Source organism: Sphaerodactylus townsendi, linkage group LG07 (genome assembly GCF_021028975.2).
Source record: "Sphaerodactylus townsendi isolate TG3544 linkage group LG07, MPM_Stown_v2.3, whole genome shotgun sequence".
NCBI classification, from domain to species: domain Eukaryota; kingdom Metazoa; phylum Chordata; class Lepidosauria; order Squamata; family Sphaerodactylidae; genus Sphaerodactylus; species Sphaerodactylus townsendi.
This window is the reverse complement of record NC_059431.1, coordinates 54,864,477-54,886,084: the sequence shown is the minus strand read 5'-3', so window position 1 is coordinate 54,886,084 and position 21,608 is coordinate 54,864,477. Positions and strand designations below refer to the sequence as shown.

Sequence of the window (21,608 nt, the reverse complement as noted above, 5' to 3'; positions counted from 1 at the left end):
GTCTTAAGTTTGTGTTCAGAATAGAATGAAAGTTTGCAAGCAAGCATGGACTGAAATATATTGAAATTCTGGTGTTGACTTTTTAAAGGTCAGCTCTGTATGTAGATAAGAGTTAAACTTGTACTAGTTTTGCCAGTGAGAGATAGCATACATTTACCTTGGGATCTTCTGAACAAAGATGTTTTCTTTTATCTAAACAACAAAACACAGCTTTGCCTAACAAGTCTCTGAAGAAGTTTCTTAAACTCTGGTGAGAATAGTTTTGAAGATATGCTTAGAATAATTTGAACAACTGAAGTTAGATGTGACTGTGTCATGGAAACAGAGGTATTGACATACAGAATGTCTTCAAACAGCAGATGTGAAATCAGGGCTACTGTAGATTCAGATCAATCCTAGTGAGGAACAAGTTATTCATGTTTCTGCTGGAGGGGGTGGGAATGCTTTCTGAGGGTCTTTGAAGTTTAAACAAAATATGTAAAATTCTAAAGTTTTCTGAGTCTCACCTTCTTTATATCCTTCCTTAAAAAATTAAAAGATGTTTTTGCATTTGAGAGTTTTTAATTACATGCACTAATATATTCTCAAGGTGCAAGAAGAAAATAACTTCCAGTTACATACTGGCTTTTATCTTTTCTTCTGTTCACATCACACCTTTCCTCACAAAGTCTTTTTCCAGCTGCTATTTCTACCAGAAGTCCCAGCTGAAATCACAGTCCTGTTATGAAGGTTTTCACTTTGAGCAGAAAAGACAGACAAGTGAAGAAGGAGGGGAAAAAAAACATATTTTACAACAAAGAATATTGTATTGGGGTTTAGATGAAATATTGCACTTCAGCTGTGTTTACCATATACCTGTTTGGTTGAGCTAGTTTACAACTCTTTGAATTTGTTGATAGTAGAGCAAAACCCTCTGATTAATCTTGATCTCACATCCCTGTAAAATTGCAACTGCTTAATTTAAATTCACAGTCCAATCCAGTCTCCATTTAATCAGATGTAAATTCCATAGATCTCAGTGGAAGTTATTCCCAGGTAAATGTATATTTGACTACAGCCATAATTCAGATTTCCCATTGACTCTTGAATGTAATACGTTCTAATTTGGGGTGGGGGGGGGGTGGGGGGTTCCATTTCCTTCTATCAAAATGTTCTTGTATTCCAAGCACGGTTATAATCAGTTGAAAAGACAGTATCTGAGTGCATATTTTTCAACCCATCCAGGTTTCCTTATAGCGGCTGTAGTGTAGGTTCAAAAGTGAATGGAGTGGGAAGACAATGAAACAGTTTTGTAAGAGGAATGTATTGCTCATGGCAGACCTTCCATTTGGACTAGCAGAGTTCAGAACAGAGGTTGACTAATCACTCTGTGACTTGCAGATGTCAAGTGTGAAGAATCAGTGCCTGGCACTAAGAGCTTCTCTTCCCACTCCTGTCTGGAAGAACCTTTATCAGTGGAATTTGACACCTGGATTAAGAAGTATTATGAAACTTTGCATGAAGCAAGAGAAACATGACATTCGTTTAAAAGAAAAATAAATTCAAGAATAATCCTCCACACTTGATCAAACATATTTTCTCATTTTTAGGTATGCACAGTTGAAAAACGTTTTCATTTTCTTAAAACATTGATATGAGGTTAGAAATGGTATGCATTTTTTCTACTTATAATTCTAGCTTGAAGAGCATACAAACTGTATCATTCAGGTTTTCAATATGCAAATCATTGCATATTCCATAATAGCCGGAAAGTGAGATGATATGAGAAGAAACATAGAGAAGCTTTCTCAGGGTCGAATCTACGATTTTTCTGAAGGGGGCAAAGTACAAAATGACACCCTTATAATATACACATATATTATATGTATATACACACGCACAAAATTCTCTCTCTCTCTCTCTCTCTCTCTCTCCCTCTCTCTCCCCCCTCTCTCTCTCCCCCTCCCTCCCTACGCACATGAATGTATATAATCAATGTATATAATCATGTATGTATATAATCAATGTATATAATCAACAACTTTTTAAATGATGGAATAAATTATGTTGACCTCTATGAAGTGTTAATAATTAGACTTTTATATTACTTTATCTGTCATGTTTGAATATTTGTGGCGGGTGCCTCGGCCAGGGGAAGAATTAGTGAGGCCATGGACCTGGAGGTCTTTCTCCTGCTGGATAGAACTTGATATCTTTGATCATGTCTACAGAAGCCTTTAGCTTCCCCTTCTTAACTGAAAAGTAAAAACTAATTTAAATTTAATTCCTAATCTCTGGGTTGAGGCTTTGGTTTTTGCTTTTCATAGTCACAGCAAAGTAGGTAGTATCTTTTGAATATTATGCATTTGGAATAGTATGCATTTACTTAATTACCTTGGTACCTGAGCTGTGTGCCACGACCAGCATTTCATTATATACTAGCGGGGCCCAGCCACGCGTTGCTGTGGCTTATTGTGGTGAAATGGGAAAGGAGCAGTAGCAGCAAATCAATTGCAGAGGCTAGCAGTACGTGCTCATGCAAACACACAGCCTGATACTGTGCAATGTCATTGATGTGTGTGCCCGCATTCCTTGGGGGTGGGGGAATGGAAAGTCACCCCTCCCACACATCTAGGCTGGCTGGTCATGATCCTTTACCTGGGGGTAAGTTTGGTTGGTGGCAATGGGTGTTGCTTCTGAGGAAACCCTCTGAGGGGCGCGATGCAGCCATTCAAAGTATGTCACGGTTTCTGTACCGAGCTTACTCCTGAGTAATGCGTGCCTGGTTTTCTGAACTGTAACCGCAGTATTCAGGGAATCTAGGGTGCCTGGCCCCTCCCTCCCTTCCCTTTTTGTCCGCTAGGGTGGGTGGGTCATATCAAGATGCTGGGCCCCCTGGCTCCCCTCCCTTGCATGCCACCCCTCACTGTCTCCCCTCTCTCACTTCTCTTTCCTTGCATGCCTCCCCCTCCGTCCCTTCCTCTCCCTCCCTCCCTCACTGTTAGCTTTTTATATATATATAGACTAGCAGGGCCCGCCATGCGTTGCTGTGGCTTATTGTGGTGAAATGGGAAAGGAACAGTAGCAGCAAATAAATTGCAGAGGCCAGCAGTACGTGCTCATGCAAACACGCAGCCTGATACTGTGCGATGTCATTGATCTGTGTGCTCGCATTCCTTGGGGGTGGGGGAATGGACCAGCCACACATCTAGGCTGGCTGGTCATGATCCTTTACCTGGGAGTAAGTTTGGTTGGTGGCAATGGGTGTCGCTTCTGAGGAAACCTTCTGAGGGGCGTGACGCAGCCATTCAAAGTATGTCACAGTTGCTGGACTGAGCTTACTCCTGAGTAATGCGTGCCTGGTTTTCTTAACTGTAACTGCAGTATTCAGGGAATCTAGGGTGCCTGGCCCCGCCCTCCCTTCCCTTGCATGTCACCCCTCCCTTTCTTCCCTCCCTCACTTCTCTTCCCTTGCATGCCACCCCTCCCCCTCCCTCCCTCCCTCCCTCCCTTCCCTTTTTGTCCACTAGGGTGGGTGGGTCATATCAAGATGCTGGGGCCCCTGGCTCCCCTCTCTTGCATGCCACCCCTCACTGTCTCCCCTCTCTCACTTCTCTTCCCTTGCATGCCTCCCCCTCCGTCCCTTTCCTCTCCCTCCCTCTCTTCCCTTGCATGCCACCCCTCCCTCTCCCTCCCTTCCCTCTCCCTCGTGTGTATGTGTGTGTATGTGTTTCACTTCCACTCGAGTTACTGACTATGTACTGTTTCCACTGCTCATATCTGGCCATCTGAGTGAACATTCTAAGCAGCACAAACATTCTAAAGGTGACAGTTACACACAGGCAGCTGCATGTCCTTCACAAGGGAGCGCCAGAAAAAAGGTGTTTTACCTGGGCCAGGTGTGAAATTTCAGGAATGCGAACATCTAAAAACACTCTCGCGTGGCTGACTATAGTGGCTGGGAATTTTCAGAGGAATTGGCCCAGCAGTTACTGAGCTATACTATCATCAACAAAAACACTGTTAGCTTTTTATATATATAGATAACCATAGGCATAGGGTTAGAAATGCATTGTCATTGAACAAATCAAATGCAAGAAATGGCTATGACTGTCAAAAATGCATTGTCATTGAACAAATGCAACAAATGGCTATGATTGTCAGGAAACTTCTACTGAGAACAGATTTATATTCATTTCCATGCACAGCATTAGAGAACATAACTTATAGACAAACCTTTTTTAGCAGCTGCTACTCTTTAAAACAGTAAAAAACCCACAATTAATTAAGCCATATTAGCATCAAAGTGTGCCTTTTTGTCTTGTTTGTAATGTCATAATGAGATTTTGGCAGAACTGCACTACTGATTTTTATGGAGCAGCTCTTAAATCATAGCTATAAGTGAGAGTAAAATTGTATATTTACATTCTGTATATCTTAAAAAAATTAATTAATTCTTAATTATCTTGTATTGTTTGATTCTCTTGATAAAGAGAAGCCCAAATTAGCAATTATAATGCAATGTATCAGCATTTATAAGCTTGTGAAGGAGAGGGGCTCAGTTGGATGGTAGTTTGTGGGGCTGCCTCTTGGAGTTGATTGGTTGTAGACACTTAAGACCACATTGCTTTTCTGTGAAAGGAAATTTTCTCTTGTGAATGCAACTGTCTGTAATTGTTAAACTGATTCCAGGATTTCCAGATATTTGCCTCATACTAGGTATCCTCTTCCAGAATATAACTAACTTGGCATAACTTTTTCAGTGAAAAAATTTCCCATCTTGCCAAATCTCTGCAGATAGCCCTAATTGTGTATAGGTGCATGATGACAGGCTTTTTCATGCACTTGAGGTTTTGCAGCTGTCTGGATCACATAGAAGAGTCTATGAGAGAGAGAGAGAGTGTATGTGTGTAGATTGGAACTCTGCACATATTCAGCTGAATGTGCCTACATCAGGGGATGGGGCACTGGATGGATGTGATTGTGTTCCATAGTGTAAGCTTTATGTACTTTGGATTGCCTACGTAACTGCAATGGTTACTAAATACTTCATTATTTTTAAATGTTATTAAAGATTAAATACCAACTATGTATGTACATTGAATGTGAATTGAACATTTGTACACTGAATGTGTGGAAAGAGTTTATTCATTTCCTTCATTTGTACACCCATATTTCTTCCGAACAAGCAGCCAGTGTGGCTTATATCCTTCTTTCCTCTGTGTTGATATAGATTTCTTCCTTTTCCTTGTTCAAGAGAAAACTAAAAGTAATGTGATAAAATAATTTGGAATATTTTGCATACCGCCTGTTCTTCGTACTAAGAGAAGGGATTGACTGTGGCTGATCTTTTTGAAAGAACTTCAAGCAGACTTCTATATCATCTTATTTATCAGGTTGTGGAAATATTAATTTCTATAGTTAAAGCAGCCAATAACAGCTGCAGGATAAAAGGCAGGCCAGAGCACTCCTGTCTGCTTCATAAATAAGTTATTGGCACAATGAGGCCTGTTTTTTTTTCTTTTTTCTCCTTGCTTGGGAAGAATAGTTAAATAGGAGGAACTTGCAGAAATTTACCTTCAGGAAACGTCAGCATAGATTTTTTTTCTAGGACAGATATAGCTGATAGTGTAGGTAAAACTGTTTCACTCTCAGGGAAAAGAAGGAGCTGTTCGTATGTGCAGAATCATTTAAGCATTTTCCAGGGAATGTTCTATATGCCTGATTCTTTCCTGTATTTAAGGTATTTTTTCTTGGTGAAAATTTGCACCTACAAGTCTTGTGTGTATGTGTTGTGTATGAGAAATGCCTCCTGTGCAGATAAGAGGAATTGTGCGAGGGCAAGGCTATTCAGTGTTTTTTGCCATTTTGATTTTGCTTTGCTTTGTGCCCTTCTCTTTCATTGGCAAATGTTCATAATGGCATTTTGAGGGCTTTATTGACACTACTTAATAACCTACACATTCAGGTTCATTCATGTGATGCCATTTTTAAGCCACAATAAGTACTGTCCAGTATTCTCTGAAAATTATCTTCAATGTATCTCTTTCTGATTCTCATCTTGGCCTGACATTTCAGAGTTCTAATGAAATCTGTATATCAACTGCCATAGCAAACTCCACTGATAGTGTTCAATGTATTGTCGAAGGCTTTCACAGCCGGATTCAACTGGTTGTTGTAGGTTTTCCAGTCTGGACACAGTGTGTAATAGACTTCCCTCTGTGATACACCTCTGAAGATTCTAGCCACAGATGCAGTCGAAACGTTAGGAACAAGATCTACCAGACCTCGGCCACACAACCCGAAAAACCCACAACAACCAATCCACTGATTGTGTCTAGGCATGTAGTTTGCTTTCTTAAGGTTTTGTCATGTCTGACTTGCCATGGGGTTGCTACCCAAAGCAGCCTCCCATAGTTAACATTTTATGTTCTGCTGTTACATTTGGAAGGACTGTTATAGTGTAACCTCAGCTTGTGGGTTCTGTGGGGCAGTACTTGGAATGAGTTGCAACAACAATTTTTAAACAACAAAATGGTTTACTTTTCTTTACAATTAACACTTTTAAAACATCAACATTTAACGTTACAATTCAAGGTCCTGTTCAGGTTGCATTTCAAGTCCTTCTATTTACAGTCTACTGATATTGCCAAGTCCAAATTCTTCTTTGCAAGTTGGCTGGCGCCTGAAGACTCCAAGGGCTTGATGAACAGGTTGCAACATGATGAAGGTCTCCAGGAGAACTCTCACCCATTACAATCACAAAAGAAAACCCTTAACAAGGTGTTAAGGGCTTATGGAAATCAAGGTCCGAGTCTGGAAGCCTTGTCTTCTGCAAAGAGCTCTTGCAGCCTTTCTGCTGCTCTGAGTCTCCACCCCTTACTGGGTCAACCCATTCTGGGCCAACCCATTCTGGGCATGGGGGTTACAATAGCATGAGCATAATTGGCATCAAATGGAGAACCTCCATTATCTTGCCAGAGAGATCTGAAGCTGTCAGAGAGTACTGTTTATAACCATTCTTGTTATAAACACTTCTAAATATTACACTTGGTGTGGTGATCACTCATCACAGGAAATCTAAGGGAATAAAGATTTCATTCTCAGGAAACTGAAAAACAATCTTACAGTCTGTTTCCAGTGCCAAAAGACAGAGGGATTTCATATTGTCTTAGGTTCAGTTATTACTCAAAGCAGGTATCTTTTTCTCAGTTTTTTTCAGTCTTACCATACAATGGAAGCTTATTGTCGACAAGAAAATAATGTACTACTGGGTTTATTCAAATTGTAAAATTATAAACTTCTGTAGTCATATAGTTATAAAAGTTCTCCTTAAATACAGTATATTTAGTTTTAAGTTGCAGTGATATCACGTGTTCAATCTTCCATTTTGGTTGAAGGGTTCTCTGTATAAAAGTAGAATCTACCAGAAGTAATCTTTTCAGTTTTGAGTTATTACTTTGCTTTCTCCTTAAGTTTTCTTGCACAGTGTAACATATACAGACACTTAGGCACATTCAGGCTGTTTGAGAGCCCAAAGGGGTGGCATGGACTTCCTCGTGATTGGCTAGAGAGAACTGTAAAGCGTTCTTAACCAAAGCACTGAGAGTTTTGAGGAGGGAACTGATTTGAACACCAGAGTGAATGGTTGTTCTGTTGTATCTCCATTCTGTGCTGGCTGAGAGCCAGTTTTAAGTGAGCTGAGCTACTCTGATTAAGTGCTAGAAAGGATGGATTTAAGTTAGGGAATCTGCCAAGATCCTGGAGTTAACCATAACACAGTAATACTGATTAATCACACTGGTGGCTTGGTTGATTTTCTCTGAGGACAACCCACACAAATATGGCGAAGTGAAGCTCCTGAAGGTGGTTTAGTTGGTCAATTTTCTGTTTAAGCAAAGTGTGAGATAGACACTCTAGAGGACAGACTATCTTAAAGTCAGTGTTTGCGGAACTGTGTAGGTTATACTCGCGTGAGAGTCGAAATTAAGATTTTGTTAGCACATTAACTAGAAAGTCAAACAGAAAACTGAACAACTATCCTGGTGGGTATAGGGCATTTAAGTGACTGTAACAACTTAAAGACACTGAAGATAGTGTGAACTTGTGTGAACATTGTATCAACTGTAAAAAGATACTGAAACGACTTGTAAAATAGTAACCTCCCAGAAATCAGCTTCTTGTATATAATTTTATCCTTTGCCAGAAAAGCTTCCTGATTTATTTCTTGTAAATAAAAATGTTTGAGTCTTTGTTTGAACTTTACAAGCCTCTGGTGTCAGTTCATTATTTTATTTTCTGACATTAGGAAAAAGATTATTTTGGTATCCCTACAGAGTCTTAATCTTCCTGTCTGTGAAATGCCCTGGTTGAACAACTAAAAAACAATTCTTACTGTTTAATTTAATGTATGGAAGTGGGAGAATGCAAAGTGTATACACAAAGTCTAAATCTCCACGTTGACAGTACTGCATTGCATATTGATAAACAAATGGATGGCACCATCAAAGCATAATTGACCATTAGAATTTTGGAGAGAAAAATCTCCTCAGGGCAGATCTCCTTATAATTTACATTTGTGAATGCTCAGTGGTATGAACAGAAATCCTCAGCTGTAATTATATGTTTCTTAAGATTTTTGTTTCTTTCCCATGATGAGGGAAATGCATAACTTCTTATAAACTTGCAAATTTCTGAGTACTGTGCATAAGTATTGTGTAACTGGTTCTTCTAAGACACGTTCTTGGTTCATTTCAGATTCTTCTTTCCTGCTTTAGAAACCCAGATATAAATGTATTTGCTGCATAATTTTGTTACATAGACTTGGCAGTAAGGCAGTGAAATTATACAAATAAAATTAAAAGCACTAGAAATATATGAAATCACAGATTTAATTATTTTTTTAAAGGGCAAGTTCCTTTACTGCAGTGATGAAGGGAGGGGGAATTGCGGCCTGGGCTGCCCGCTTGCCCCCTCCCACCCCGCCCTGACACATGACAGCAATGGCAGCACCCAGGACAAGCCACCCCAGATGTCCCCATTGCTGCCATGCATCTGCTTTACTGGCACAACTGTAATGAAAAAAGTGTTTTTTTTTCACAATGAAAACTGTAGAGATGTGCTTTTAAAAATCAGATGAAAACTAGCATTCAGAGGAGCTGGTAGATAGTTATATCATAGTGCTGTAGCAATATGTCAACTGTCAATTTTAAAAAATCATTGTGGGATAGAGAGTGGGACCTGCAGAAACACACACCTTCCTAACCACATGGAATGTAAATAGACTTTGACTGCATTTTTTATGAAAACACTGAAGCAAATCAGGTTTGGAAAAGCTAATACGAAAGCAGAGGAAAGTTACAGAAAGTGGGAGATATAAAAATAATAACATTGTGTGGATGTTCTTAATTCAAAACAAACAAAAAATCCCCCCCCCTCTGAAAAAAACCTTGAACTGGTTTGATCTCCAGAGCCAGCGTGGTGTAGTGATTAAGAGCAGGTGGATTCTAATTTGGAGAACTGGGTTTGAGTCCCCACTCCTCCACCTGAGTGGCAGAGGCTTATCTGGTGAACCAGATGTGTTTCTGCACCCCTACATTAATGCTGGATGCTTGGGCTAGTCACAGTTCTTCAGAACTCTCTCAGCCCTGTTGTGGACAGAGGAAGGGAAAGGAATTTGTAAGCCACCTTGAGTCTCATTACAGGAGAGAAAAGTGGGATATAAATCAAAACTACTTCTTCTTCTTCTTCTTCTTCTTCTTCTTCTTCTTCTTCTTCTTCTTCTTCTTCTTCTTCTTCTTCTTCTTCTTCTTCTTCTTCTTCTTCTTCTTCTTCTTCTTCTTCTACATATTTTCTTAGATGTGCTATAAGTGAATTGACCTTATTGACTTTTTTGATCATTCTGTCCTTTAGTCTGCTAAATAGTGCTTGATGATAAGCAGCAATGGATAATTTTTCTTTGCTCTGAAAAGAATTATGACTAGTGTGATCAGTGCAGCAGTAGCTATGATAGCTTGTTATATTTCACATGATGCGGAATTATCCTACGGATAAGGAAGTTTCTGTCTCTTTTAATAAGACTGCTGCATATTTGATTTTCCAAGTATGGCAGTTTTGATAAGTAAATGTTTCACTGTTTTGTTGAACAACGTTGAAGGGCTATAGCATTGTTCTCGTAGATTAGGGATACAAAAGAATGTGGTGTGAAAAAGCCCTACTTGTCTGCTGTAATAACATGCCACTGTGAACAAATCGAAAAGATGCTTTAATGAAAGATAAACAAATTTCCTGCTTCATTTTCTTACACACCATGGTAGACTGGTGAGTGTGACATGCTTACGTTCCTCATTATATCTATATAAAAGGGTTATAATCTCTTCTGCATTAACACTCAGGAAGTACATTTTAAAAGATACTATCTAACTGAAAAAAGCTGCTTTTGACAACTGGAAATGGGCACAAGGTTGAAGATGTGTGGATTTATGGTGTCTGGGAGTAGTTTACAAAAATAGCAGGTTTTTTTTTACCCATTTACATATCTGTATAATGGGATTTTAATCTGATCATTTTTATCAAATTGTGTTGATGTTTTCTGACACACAAGACCATTCCATTTAACTTGTTTAAGCTTTGGCTTAGACCTGTGAACAGGAACTAAAAATCTTGATTTACTCCATTAAATTTTTATAGCATGACTGCCTTGATCCATCAATAATTATCTATGTTCCAAAATGTGCATCCCTCCCTTCATCAGAGCTTATCTGGATTGTGTCACTCATGAACAATGAGGGGCCTGTTGCTGGATCCCTGGATCCAAGACTGCACATTCATTTTCTTTTCATGGATTGGGGTTCAGGGTTGCCAGCTTCCATGTAAAGCCTGAAGATCTCCTGCTATTGCCACTGATCCCTAGGCAAAAGAGATCAGTTTCCCTGGAGAAAATGGCTGCTTTATATAACTTTTCTTACAAAAGTTAACCTTCAAGCACAAAGACGAAGCTGAAAAATAATACTGTTGTACTGATGAAGATCAAAATTCAGTAGTGGATGCACTTCTGGAAATATGGACTTTGAATTCACTTTTGACTTTCTACTTTATTTCTTCTCTTTGTTCTCTGATGTTTTCCCTGTGTGATACTTGGTTGTTGAAGAAATGATTTCTGTCTGAGCAGTCCACTGCCATACATGATCCATGTCTGCTGGGAAGGGGACTTCTGACCCATTGCACAAAACATGCACAAAGAGAAGCAAAGATCTAACAGCTGAATGAATCCTTCTGGACCGGTGTGTCGACTGGTGCATGAATAATCCACTCTGACCAAATTATTGGCAACACTGTCTGTATCTCCATAAATATTTGCAGCATGTCAGTATAATCAGTGGAAAGGTCTTGATTTGAATCAAGATAGAGAATTATTTTCCACTTAAAGTAGTTCATCACCAGTATCCTGTGACAGTTCTGTACATTTGTGGGAATGAGTCAGATGTCCTTTGCCAGTGCATCATAATTTATGCCAGAGTTATGCATATTTGTTGTATATCCATGCAGTTCCATGTTGTATATCCATACACTCAGATTGGCATTTGTAGTAGTAATTGTTGCCAGGGTAGCTCTACTAAGTAGGAAGCTCTGAACTATCCAGTTATTATTCAAGAGAAGCTTCATGTCCTCTGCACTGATGAAGACTCTTTATATACACGTCTTTTTCATGTGTGGATAACCTTTGACAGAATCCCATGGAACACACTGTATTATTTGCATTTCTTGATTTGTTTTTTAAGGGGTCCTTGGAAAATGTGGGGCTTCTGGTTCTAAATTGAGGAGGAGATTTCACTTTCTTCGCCTGTTACTTTATTATGACTTGTCACTTTTTGCTTGGGTATGATATCAGTTGCAGTGCATGAGGATGGAATCTGATCAGTTGCAATGCATGAGGATGGAATCTGATACTGTCAGTATAGTTAGCTCATCCTTTTGTCTTGCTTTCTTTCTTCCTGATTTTCCTTTTCTTGCATTCAACCTCAGTTTCTTCAAGGAGTACATCACTTTGTTGCGTGTCGACTTTTCACTGTAGACATCTTCACTGTTATATGGTAGCATGTTCCACTACTGCAAGTGCAAATTTCTGTTGGGAACTGTTTTACTACATATTCCTTCTCATGTAATCCTCTGACAATGAAGCAGCCAGGTTGTGCTTGCAAAAATATGTAATTTTATTTTACCATTACATGAGCCGAACCTTCCACACAAGACCTTTTTGCGGCTTCTGTTCAAAGAAAGCTGGCACTCTACTTGATTTTTAATTTTTCAAACAATTCCAGAAATTCATTTTCATTTTCACAATCTAACAGCTGAAGAATGTTGTTACACCTTCTTATCTAGTTTTCCTCTTTCATGTGCTGAAACCCAGAATTCTACATCTTTTATAATATGGTTTCAGCACATGAGTATAATGTGGAATATCTTTTTGTATAGCTTACAGACTAGCTGCTTCTCTGTCTGTGATGATCAATGTAGAATAGGGCACCAACACTTTAGACCACTGTGTGTGGACAGGGCAAATACTTTCTAAAGCAGGAGTCTGCAACCTGCGCTTCTCCAGATGTTCATGGACTACAAATCCCATTGGCCCCTGCCAGCATGGCCAATTGGATTTGTAGTCCATGAACATCTGGAGAGCCGCAGGTTGCAGGCCCCTGTTCTAGAGCCTATTGCATCCTCCCCCCCTGCTGCAATTGGTTTTTGCTGGTAGTATGCCAATAATTATTGGGCATTTCAAAATTACAGAGATTTTTGGGATGAGCTAGTATTGACAAATAAACCCTTCCAGGGCATAGTGAAGCTCATATGCAGCATATAACTCATTGTGACTGATTCTGTTTTTCTTCTTATACTTGACTTTGTTTGGTTTCTGGGGGGTTGTGTGGTTTCTAGGCTGTATGGCCATGTTCTAGTAGCATTTTCTCCTGACATTTCACCTGCATCTGGCATCTTCAGAGGATTTGGTTTATGTCCTTAAGCACTTGCAAATTTGGTTTATGTCCTTAAGACATATATGGCCAGGTGAAGCTGGTACAGGGGTGATCATATTTTTGCTCTGCAGTTTCTTTCATAACAGATGGCAGGCATGCACAAAAGAACCCCCCCCCCCCCAGCCATGCTGATGTCTCATGATATGACCATTTGCACCTGTGTAGCTCCGCAGATGTAAGCTGCAAAAAGTTTTTTAAAGGAAAAGGGAGACAAAGCAGCTCCTACCCAGCCGTTTGCTCACGAGTGGCTGCAACCCGGGATTTTTGAAAAGACTCTCTAGTTTAGCGATTTTCGGTTTTGGGGGAAATAACACAGGGCTGGCTTGTTTTGGGGGTGGGATCTGTACGAAATTCCCCACCCAAATGGGATTTTTATTCTCCTACACCTGTGTTTATTGGCCTCTGTGGAAGGGGCCATAGGCAGACAATGGCAAAGCATCTCTGCATGTATTTTGCCAACTTATGCGTTGCCATAAGTTGGTTGCATCTTGATGACACTTTCCACCACTATGATCTTCTTGGATGAGGAATGTTTTGGTAGCAAGTGCTGCTTCTCTTGGTCATGGGATAAGCATGGGCACGAAGGCTGTTATGTTTCCCGGTGGGCACTGGAAAAATGGTGGTTCCTGAATGTGCACTATGTGCTGTTGGGCATTTCTGAAATGCTGCATGTGATATTGGCATAGCCCCTCCCCTCATTTCAGCACCAAAGTGTGGTTTGGGATACAGGGTTGGTGCTTATGAAGGTACTTGTGTCCCTTGTACTGTTTTGTATATTTGCATTTTCCATTGTCTTTATTCTGTGTAAAAACATTCCCAAGTAGTTCACCTTATACACAAAGCAAATTGCTCAGTCGGTGGCATTTCAGGCATACACCATTTCAAGGACACTCTACTGCAAACAATCTTCTAATCATGTTCTGACTTATAAGAAGACATGGATAACCTGCCAGTGTGTTTTCTTTCTCTTTCTGTTATCAGCTGGAACTTTTGGTTCTGGGTATTAATTAACCTTTGCACCTATTCAGATGATGCAGTATTTCCAGCACTATGGGAACTTTCTGGGTCTTTTTTTGGAGGGGGGGGTATGGCCCCCCTCCTTTGCTTGCATCCATTGAATAAAAATGTGTCTAAATTACCAATAAAGTTTGCAGAGTTCAACAAACTTTAATCTCCTGTAAAAGAGAGCAAATTTGCCTGGAGCATTTTATTAATTAACCCCAAGAGTCTGTTGGTCAGAGTCTTGAAGGTAATGCATTTTTTATTAATGCCGTGAATAAAGAGCTCTTGAATGTGGCCACAAGAGGTTAACCATTCAGTAGTCCATGTGAACCAAGGTCCTAGTTGATGAAAAAAAAACGATCTTGCTTTCTTTGACAAGATTAAAATATGAAAAAGTTTAGTTGCAAAACAGAAATATTTAGAAAGCTTTCCTAATTTTATTCATGGTAAAAATGAAGCTAAGACCAAACTGCAGCTAGTTCCAGGTGCCAAAGGAAATGCTGGACTTCCCTTTCTCAAGTATTAGACCCATCCCTGGTACATGTGACTAGGTAGCTAAAAGTAGCCTGCCTAATGAAATTAGATTTTTGAGGGGAGGGGGGAGCAAAATGCTTTTTAGGTCTGTCAGTGTTCACATGGTTTATCTAATGCTTTGCACATGTGTAGGGAGTAAAATTGGTGGGAGTGTTTTTTTGAGGGTATTTTGAGTGGGGTGCTGAAATTGGAGCTTTGATATCAGAAGAGCTATTGTTACTCATTTGAGACTAGAATGAGCAGAACCAGAGAATCTATTTACTTTTTCTAAAATACAATTTGGTGTTGGTGATGCTTTCACTCCTGTTTCATAGAACAAAACAGTACATTATGTCACAAGCATCCATGGCCTCAGATTGAGTTCCTGGCTACTTGATGGCAACCAGGAACCCCAGAGTTCATCATTGTTCTTCTGTGCAGTCCCACAGAGGACTGTGCTTGTGCAGGTCAGCTACTGGAGAACTTTCCAACTTTCTCAACAACATTACTGGGGAGCCACCCCCTCCAAGCATGCCAGTGACCATTTTCTTGCCCAGTGGTCACCTTATCGGGGGGAGTGGGGAAGAGGTGATCGCTTTTCCTTCAGTTCATTTTTACCACTGTGATGGAAGAATGAGCACCCAGTATCTGTGAGAAACACCTCAGCGAGTCTTCAAAAAATAAAAGTAAAAGAATAACCCAAAAGAGGGAGCATGTCACAGTGTGCAGGTCAATTGCTCTGGTGACCTCCTTGCTAACTTTTGCTCTATGGTGTTCCCCTACACCAGTGTGCTTTTCGGAAAGTGCCCTGTGGCCCATCTGCTGGTTCTTCCTGTATGTAGGGTTCCTTCACAGTCACCTTCCCAATTTCTTTCATCTTCTGGATTCTCTGACCTCATTGAGCAAATGGAGGGGGGGGGCAATATTTTACATAACCTCCTGGTATTCTTGGCTCCTCGCAGTTGCTTCTCATGGTATGCTTGTACCTAGGAAGGTATGAACCACCATCCACTTAATGTCCTGGGTCTCTCACAGCCTTTGCTGTCCTGCTTGGGGCTCCTCTGTGTTTGGAAGCCAGGCCATCTTCTGGACTGCCACTGCTGCCCTCTACCCCATACTTCTGCCACACCACTTCATCCCCCTTTCCTGCTGTCTAGTGGCCACCTTTTGTTGGTTTGGACCCCATCCTCCAGTACCCTTCTAGCCCTGCCATATTCAATTTCAGCTGGGCCATCAGGGATTATCTCATAAGGTTGATTGGTCAGCTTTGCATATTTTTGTTCCTCTGTTGTGCAAACATCACATGACACAGTGTTGCATTAAAATAATTAACTCTCCTAAAGCTGATGACACTTTTTCTGGAATGAATAATTTGAAATGCCTCTCTCAGCCTATTCTGAATTTTCACCATCTCACTGTTATGATATGATAGTATGGAAGATTCCCTATTCCCCAGAGTTCTATATGTATATGACTCTTACTGTAATATGGTGTGGAATGCTGCAGTGCTAATGAAGCTAACAGAATTCCTCTGGGAATGAGACTGTTCCCACTGTTGAATATTTTGCATGGCTTATAGAATTTTTAAAATGGAATGTTATTGAAAATAAATAAGAAGCACAGCATCATTTGCAAGATGCAAAATCAAAACAACCAATGTATTGTCGAAGGCTTTCACGGCTGGAATCACTGGGGTGTTGTGTGGTTTCTGGGCTGTATGGCTGTGTTCTAGCAGCACTCTCTCCTGACGTTTCGCTGGCATCTGTGGCTCTGAAGATGCCAGCCACAGATGCAGGCGAAACGTCAGGAGAGAATGCTGCTAGAATACGGCCATGCAGCCCGGAAACCACACAGCACCCAAAAACAACTAATATTCCCATCCCCTAAACTGTCAAAACCACTGAAGGATGCCCCTCCCAAATCCTTTCCTAGCTTTGTCTGATGACCAGCCAGCAATTGTTGATAGTGGTAATAAGCATAGCCATTCTACTAGGTAGGGTAGAATATGTATTTTGAATTGAGTTGAGGGCCAACCCTTTGCTTGATTGTACATCTGGGAAACAGACACACTCTAGGTCCACTGGCAGGTTTCTTAGCACTAGGGACTGTGGACTGTACTACTTGAGTACAGCTTGTTCTATCTGTTGCTCTAAGTAGGATCCTAGTATGTGAATTTTGCATTGTTTAACACATCATGTTAATATTTATGCTTTGTTTCAGATTTCTGGTTGGTTCCAGATTTCTGCAATCCAAATCCTATTGCATTTCTTATTGGATGTTGTATTGACTTACTCTGTGTATTCTATCTTGATCCAAGTGAGAAAGGTAGACTATAAATGACACAAATAAATAAAAAGGAGGCAGGACATGAAAGTGTGGGGCTGATACATGGCATATTTGATCAGTGTCTGGACAGACTCCCTTTTATCCAGTCCATCCTGAGAATGATCAGGCATCTTCTTGAATACAGTAATGTCAGCTCTAGGAAAATAAGATTTGGTTTTGCTGTGTAACAGATTCAGTGAAGGAGATTACATTTGAAAAATTTCACTTGAATGTTTATGCTTACCATGTAAATCAAATTTTAATCATGAATATATGTTAGACTATGCATTTATGCCACGACTTACTTGGATAATGTATGACCAATCTAATCTGTATTTATTCATATTCTGTTTAAATGTATATTCAGTTAATAAAGGTCTTAGTTTTTATCTTTGTAAACATTTGCAATATTAGCCATTGTTGAATTAGGACTCTTTGCTTGAATGTGTATTTAGCAAACTGGTTATCTATCCATAAGGTCATCCATTTTGTAAACATAAATATACAGTGCATTAGATTCAATAATAAGTCAAGATTGTGGATGCTCTGCATTTACATAATATTCAGTCAATCGTCTTAAAATTCAAATAAAAACATTTGACAAAATCTTTTATTTGGTCGAGATTTCCAAAATGCAGCTCACGGCGAATGGTTTCATTGTTTGTATAACATTGTTGTTGCATGTGGCAGTTTATATGCAGCATGAACAAAAAAGATAGAGCCTTGTTCTGAGGAACAGATAATCTAAATTGCAAAAGTGGTGAGGGCAGCAAAGCGCTGGGAGGACTAAGAGTTGAGGAGGAGGGCTTGTTTACATATATTTGCAAAGGAACAAAGAGATTAGGATATTTTTCTCAACTCTGTATGTTTATTTTATAACATTTTTGCTGTGAAGAAGAGGCATGTTATCTCAACAGATGCATGTTCACAGTTTTGAGAATTACAAAACCAAACATACGTGATAATATGTTTTAAATAGAAAAACTGTCCCAAATAATCTTATAGGAGGAACCTTGGAGAGACCATGACGTCGTGAATGGATTAATGGAATTCATTTACCAAAAAATTTAAACATTACATGAATATGCAGCTTTATGCTACACAATTAATAATTAATCCTTATTTCGTCATGAATAACCTTTGAACTATAATGTATCTTAAATAGAAAAATTTAGATAGATTTTTCCCCAAAAAGCATTTTATTTTAAAAAGTTAATCTAGATTTGTAAACCTTATTTAAATTTTGAAAAATCATTTAAAATATTGATTTTTATCCATCCTGCCTCTGAATTTAGAACTTCAGAGTCTGTTTCAAATTAATTCAATTTGGTCAGAAAAGAAATACAGAAAGAGAAGAGATAGGAAAGAAGGGAGATTCTGCAAAATTTCTGAAAAAATTAACTTAGCAGAGACAGGCAGATCTTCTCACACCTTCCTATCCCATGTTAGAGCAACACTCTGGCCGATTGTCCATGGTCAATTTATCACATGATACTCACATGAAAAAACACGATTTAAGCAAGAACTCCCCACTGCTTAAGTGCCGAACACAGATTCACCCTGGTTCTGACATGCGCTCCCCCCTTATCTCGTGTTTTTTCAGAACCTGCATTGAAGTGCACCTTTTTTCCCAATCATGCTCCAAAGCCGGATCGGTGGGAAGAAACAGGGAACAGACGCGGCTTATTCTTCCCACCCTTCGGACCTTCCAGCCAATCAGAGCGCAGTGGGCTATGCACAGAGCGCGCACAGCCTTTTTTTGTGCCGCGCTGGGCGTGGCTATGAAGGAACGTAAATAGGAAGCTACGGTATAATGATTTTGATAAATTGTTTATGTGTGGCTACATTTGAACGTAAAAACGAGAAGAATAACATGGGGCGGAGTAGTGTTCCCGCTCCAGCACAATAGCCAATCAGAAAGTGGGGAAATTCTGCCTATGGATCTACATAGTGATGTAGCTGCGCAAAAAAAAAGTTTTTTAAAAAAGTTCCACCCCAACACAACAGCCAATCAGGACGTGGAAGAACAGACCCATCGAGCAGATTGCATGTTCGTGGGGAGTGTCACATTGCTTGAATCTGTGATAGACATTGAGGTCTTCACTAGACACACGCTGCTGTGAGGAGGGAGAAACCGTAATGAAAAGGTGCTGTTTCTTTTGAAACCTAGTTGTATCCAGCTTTAATTTCTCAGTGGGAAAATGACCCCTATGAAGTATAACATTAAAATAGCCTTACAGTTTCTGAAGTTCCAAAAAGGGTGCATACAGGTGCAGCAGAAAGTTATGAAGAGAAATGAGAAAAATTCTTCTTCTCTTTCAGAATCAATGACAATATTTTAAAAAGTGAATTTTGGGAAAATAAATTGCACTTCCCATAACAACAGTTACGCTTGGGACTTTCTTGTGATCAGCTGCCTATGCTGAAACTGGAGATAGGTTAATCTGCCCTGCAGGTAGGACTCTTACAGATTGTTGTCATAGTCAGGAATTTGCCCCCTCAGCTGTTTCATATTGATAAGTGGCTTGAAAAGTTGCTGAGGGAGTACAATTAATGTTGATGGTGGAAATTTGATTATCAGCTGGAGTTGCCTTTTGTTGTTCTATGTTTTTACCAGTTGCAGTCCATACAAACAGAGGTTCTGTGGTACTTTGAAAATTGTCACACAAGAGATATTCTAGCATGAGGCCACTTCATCAGATGCAAATAAGATCTAATCAATGACTGTTCACTGTAAAATCCAAAACTTCTGGGACTGAGTGGATGATAGATATTCAGTTGCAAATGAGACATTAATTGAGTTCTGTTTGCCCTGTAGCTTTAAAAACCCTGGGCTTCTGTTGGAAGGAGCTGTAGCACTTTTACAGATCCATGAGATTTGTGGTTTAAGGAGCGTGTGTTATGGAATGCTTCAGTTTGGCCTGGAGTTATCAGGTTTACTTTAGCTTTTAAAAATATTTTAAATATGTTTTGATCTCTCAATAGCACGTTTTCATTTGTATCAAGAGAAAATCCATCTTTTCTGAAAGTTGTAGTTGTCATTTTTATGAAGCTGACAGAAACCTGCCTTTCTGGTTTATGCTGTTGTTGCTGATCTATAAAACATGGCTTTATGACTAATTTTGAACAATTCTTTGTTCTTTTCTTGAAAGCTGTACTGATGGTATTTCAAATAAACTTGTCCCTTCTCTGAGAATGCAAGCCTCTAGCAAGTTTGATCTTAGTATGAAGCAGTCTGTGTAACTAGAAATATCTTCATTATTGATTGCCCTCTTTCTGACTTGCTCTGATGGAATTTTGTGCTTGGACTATTTACAATATTTTTGTTGCAGAAAGTAATTTCCCAAATCATTATCAAATGACTTTTCAGGCTTCCAGTTCCCTTTCATAAAAAGCTAGTGTGTATAGAGTTATAGATTATGCATATGAAGGTTACTGTAACTATCAGAGATGCTGTGTCTCATAAAGTCATTTGCATTAATAATGCAAAATGTGACAGTTTATCAGATGATTAAAAAATCAGGTTGCTGTGGTTTGTAAGGAGCAACCTACTATATCAAATGCATTTGATGGACCTGGGGTAGAGGTTAGGTCGATGTTGTAAAGTATGCTGGGAGGAGGGGTGCCTATGAGAAATTAAAAAAATTTAAATTATACTGAGTATTAAAATTACATTGACTTTTAGAGAAAACAGTGTTCGTTTTTAGGAACAGGAGTACTGGCCAGCAATACAGACATCATAGTGTGTGACTTTACACTGGCACAACAGCTGATTTGACCTGTCTTGTCTTATGTATTTATTTTCTAGTACAGGAAAACTCAGAGCTGAGCAATTGTCCCCTCCCCAAGCCTGAAACAGAATGCTTTAAAGAGATTTATGCAAATAGAGGGCAAAATATCAGAACTAACAGAGTAGATCACAGAATGGCATTTTGACATATATATATGCAGAGCTCATGGGATCACCAGTTTAATAGTCCTACAGAATTACTTCAGAGCATATGAGAATAATTTCTTGTAATTGAGATTTTAGTTGAAGACCAGTATGTCTATTTCTAACTAATAAAGCAACTTCCTGTGGTATACAAAGCTGGCTGAATGCATGACTGCCACCGTGGAGCTTACAAAGGACTAAAACTCTTGTATGAAAAGGCTCTGTACATTCTTTCCCACAGAAGTCAACGAAAGGGTCGGTTGTCCTAGGCTACGTATTCCAGCATTTAAACCTTGTGGAGATAGATTACTTTGGACTTCGTTACTGTGACAGAAGTCACCAGACGGTGAGTAAAACCACAATAGATTAGATTTTCCTTTGGTAAATGTCACCCTGTAGGTAACCCATTTTTAGGCATATTTTAAAGCGCCGTAGTTTGTCAGCAGGCTTTCATGCTTACGTGCAAATAAAGGGAAAAATTGGACAAATTTGTCACTTTGTAGGTACGTGTGAAACTATAATCCATGCTACATCATAAGTTACTGCAGAAAATGGAATGATAAAAGTAGAAGACAAAATTCAATAAGGACGTGATAATACATACAATAAACAGCGGAGTAGACTATAGCTCTGTTAGAAAAGCATGCTCCTGAACTTCAATAAGCCAGTAAAATGGAAGTGTAGAAGGAAAAAAAGGGAGAACCAGGTTCAAATATGCACTTATTAAGAAGCTCGCTGGGTATCTTTGGTCAAGTAAATTGCCCTTTCTCAGCCTAACTTATAAAGTTGCTGCGAGGATAAAATGGAAGAGGGAAAGGAGAGAC

At 39.5% G+C, this 21,608-nt stretch overlaps 1 protein-coding gene across 2 annotated transcripts in view; it reads left to right on the top strand.

Moving 5' to 3' along the window:
* Window positions 1-21,608, top strand: part of EPB41L4A (erythrocyte membrane protein band 4.1 like 4A) — a 108,527-nt gene that overhangs the window by 26,116 nt on the left and 60,803 nt on the right. For both annotated transcript variants that reach the window (XM_048503140.1, XM_048503139.1), the window contains exon 3: window positions 21,026-21,130. In XM_048503140.1, coding sequence (XP_048359097.1) covers window positions 21,026-21,130 — 105 coding nt within the window. The remainder of the gene's footprint in view (window positions 1-21,025; window positions 21,131-21,608) is intronic.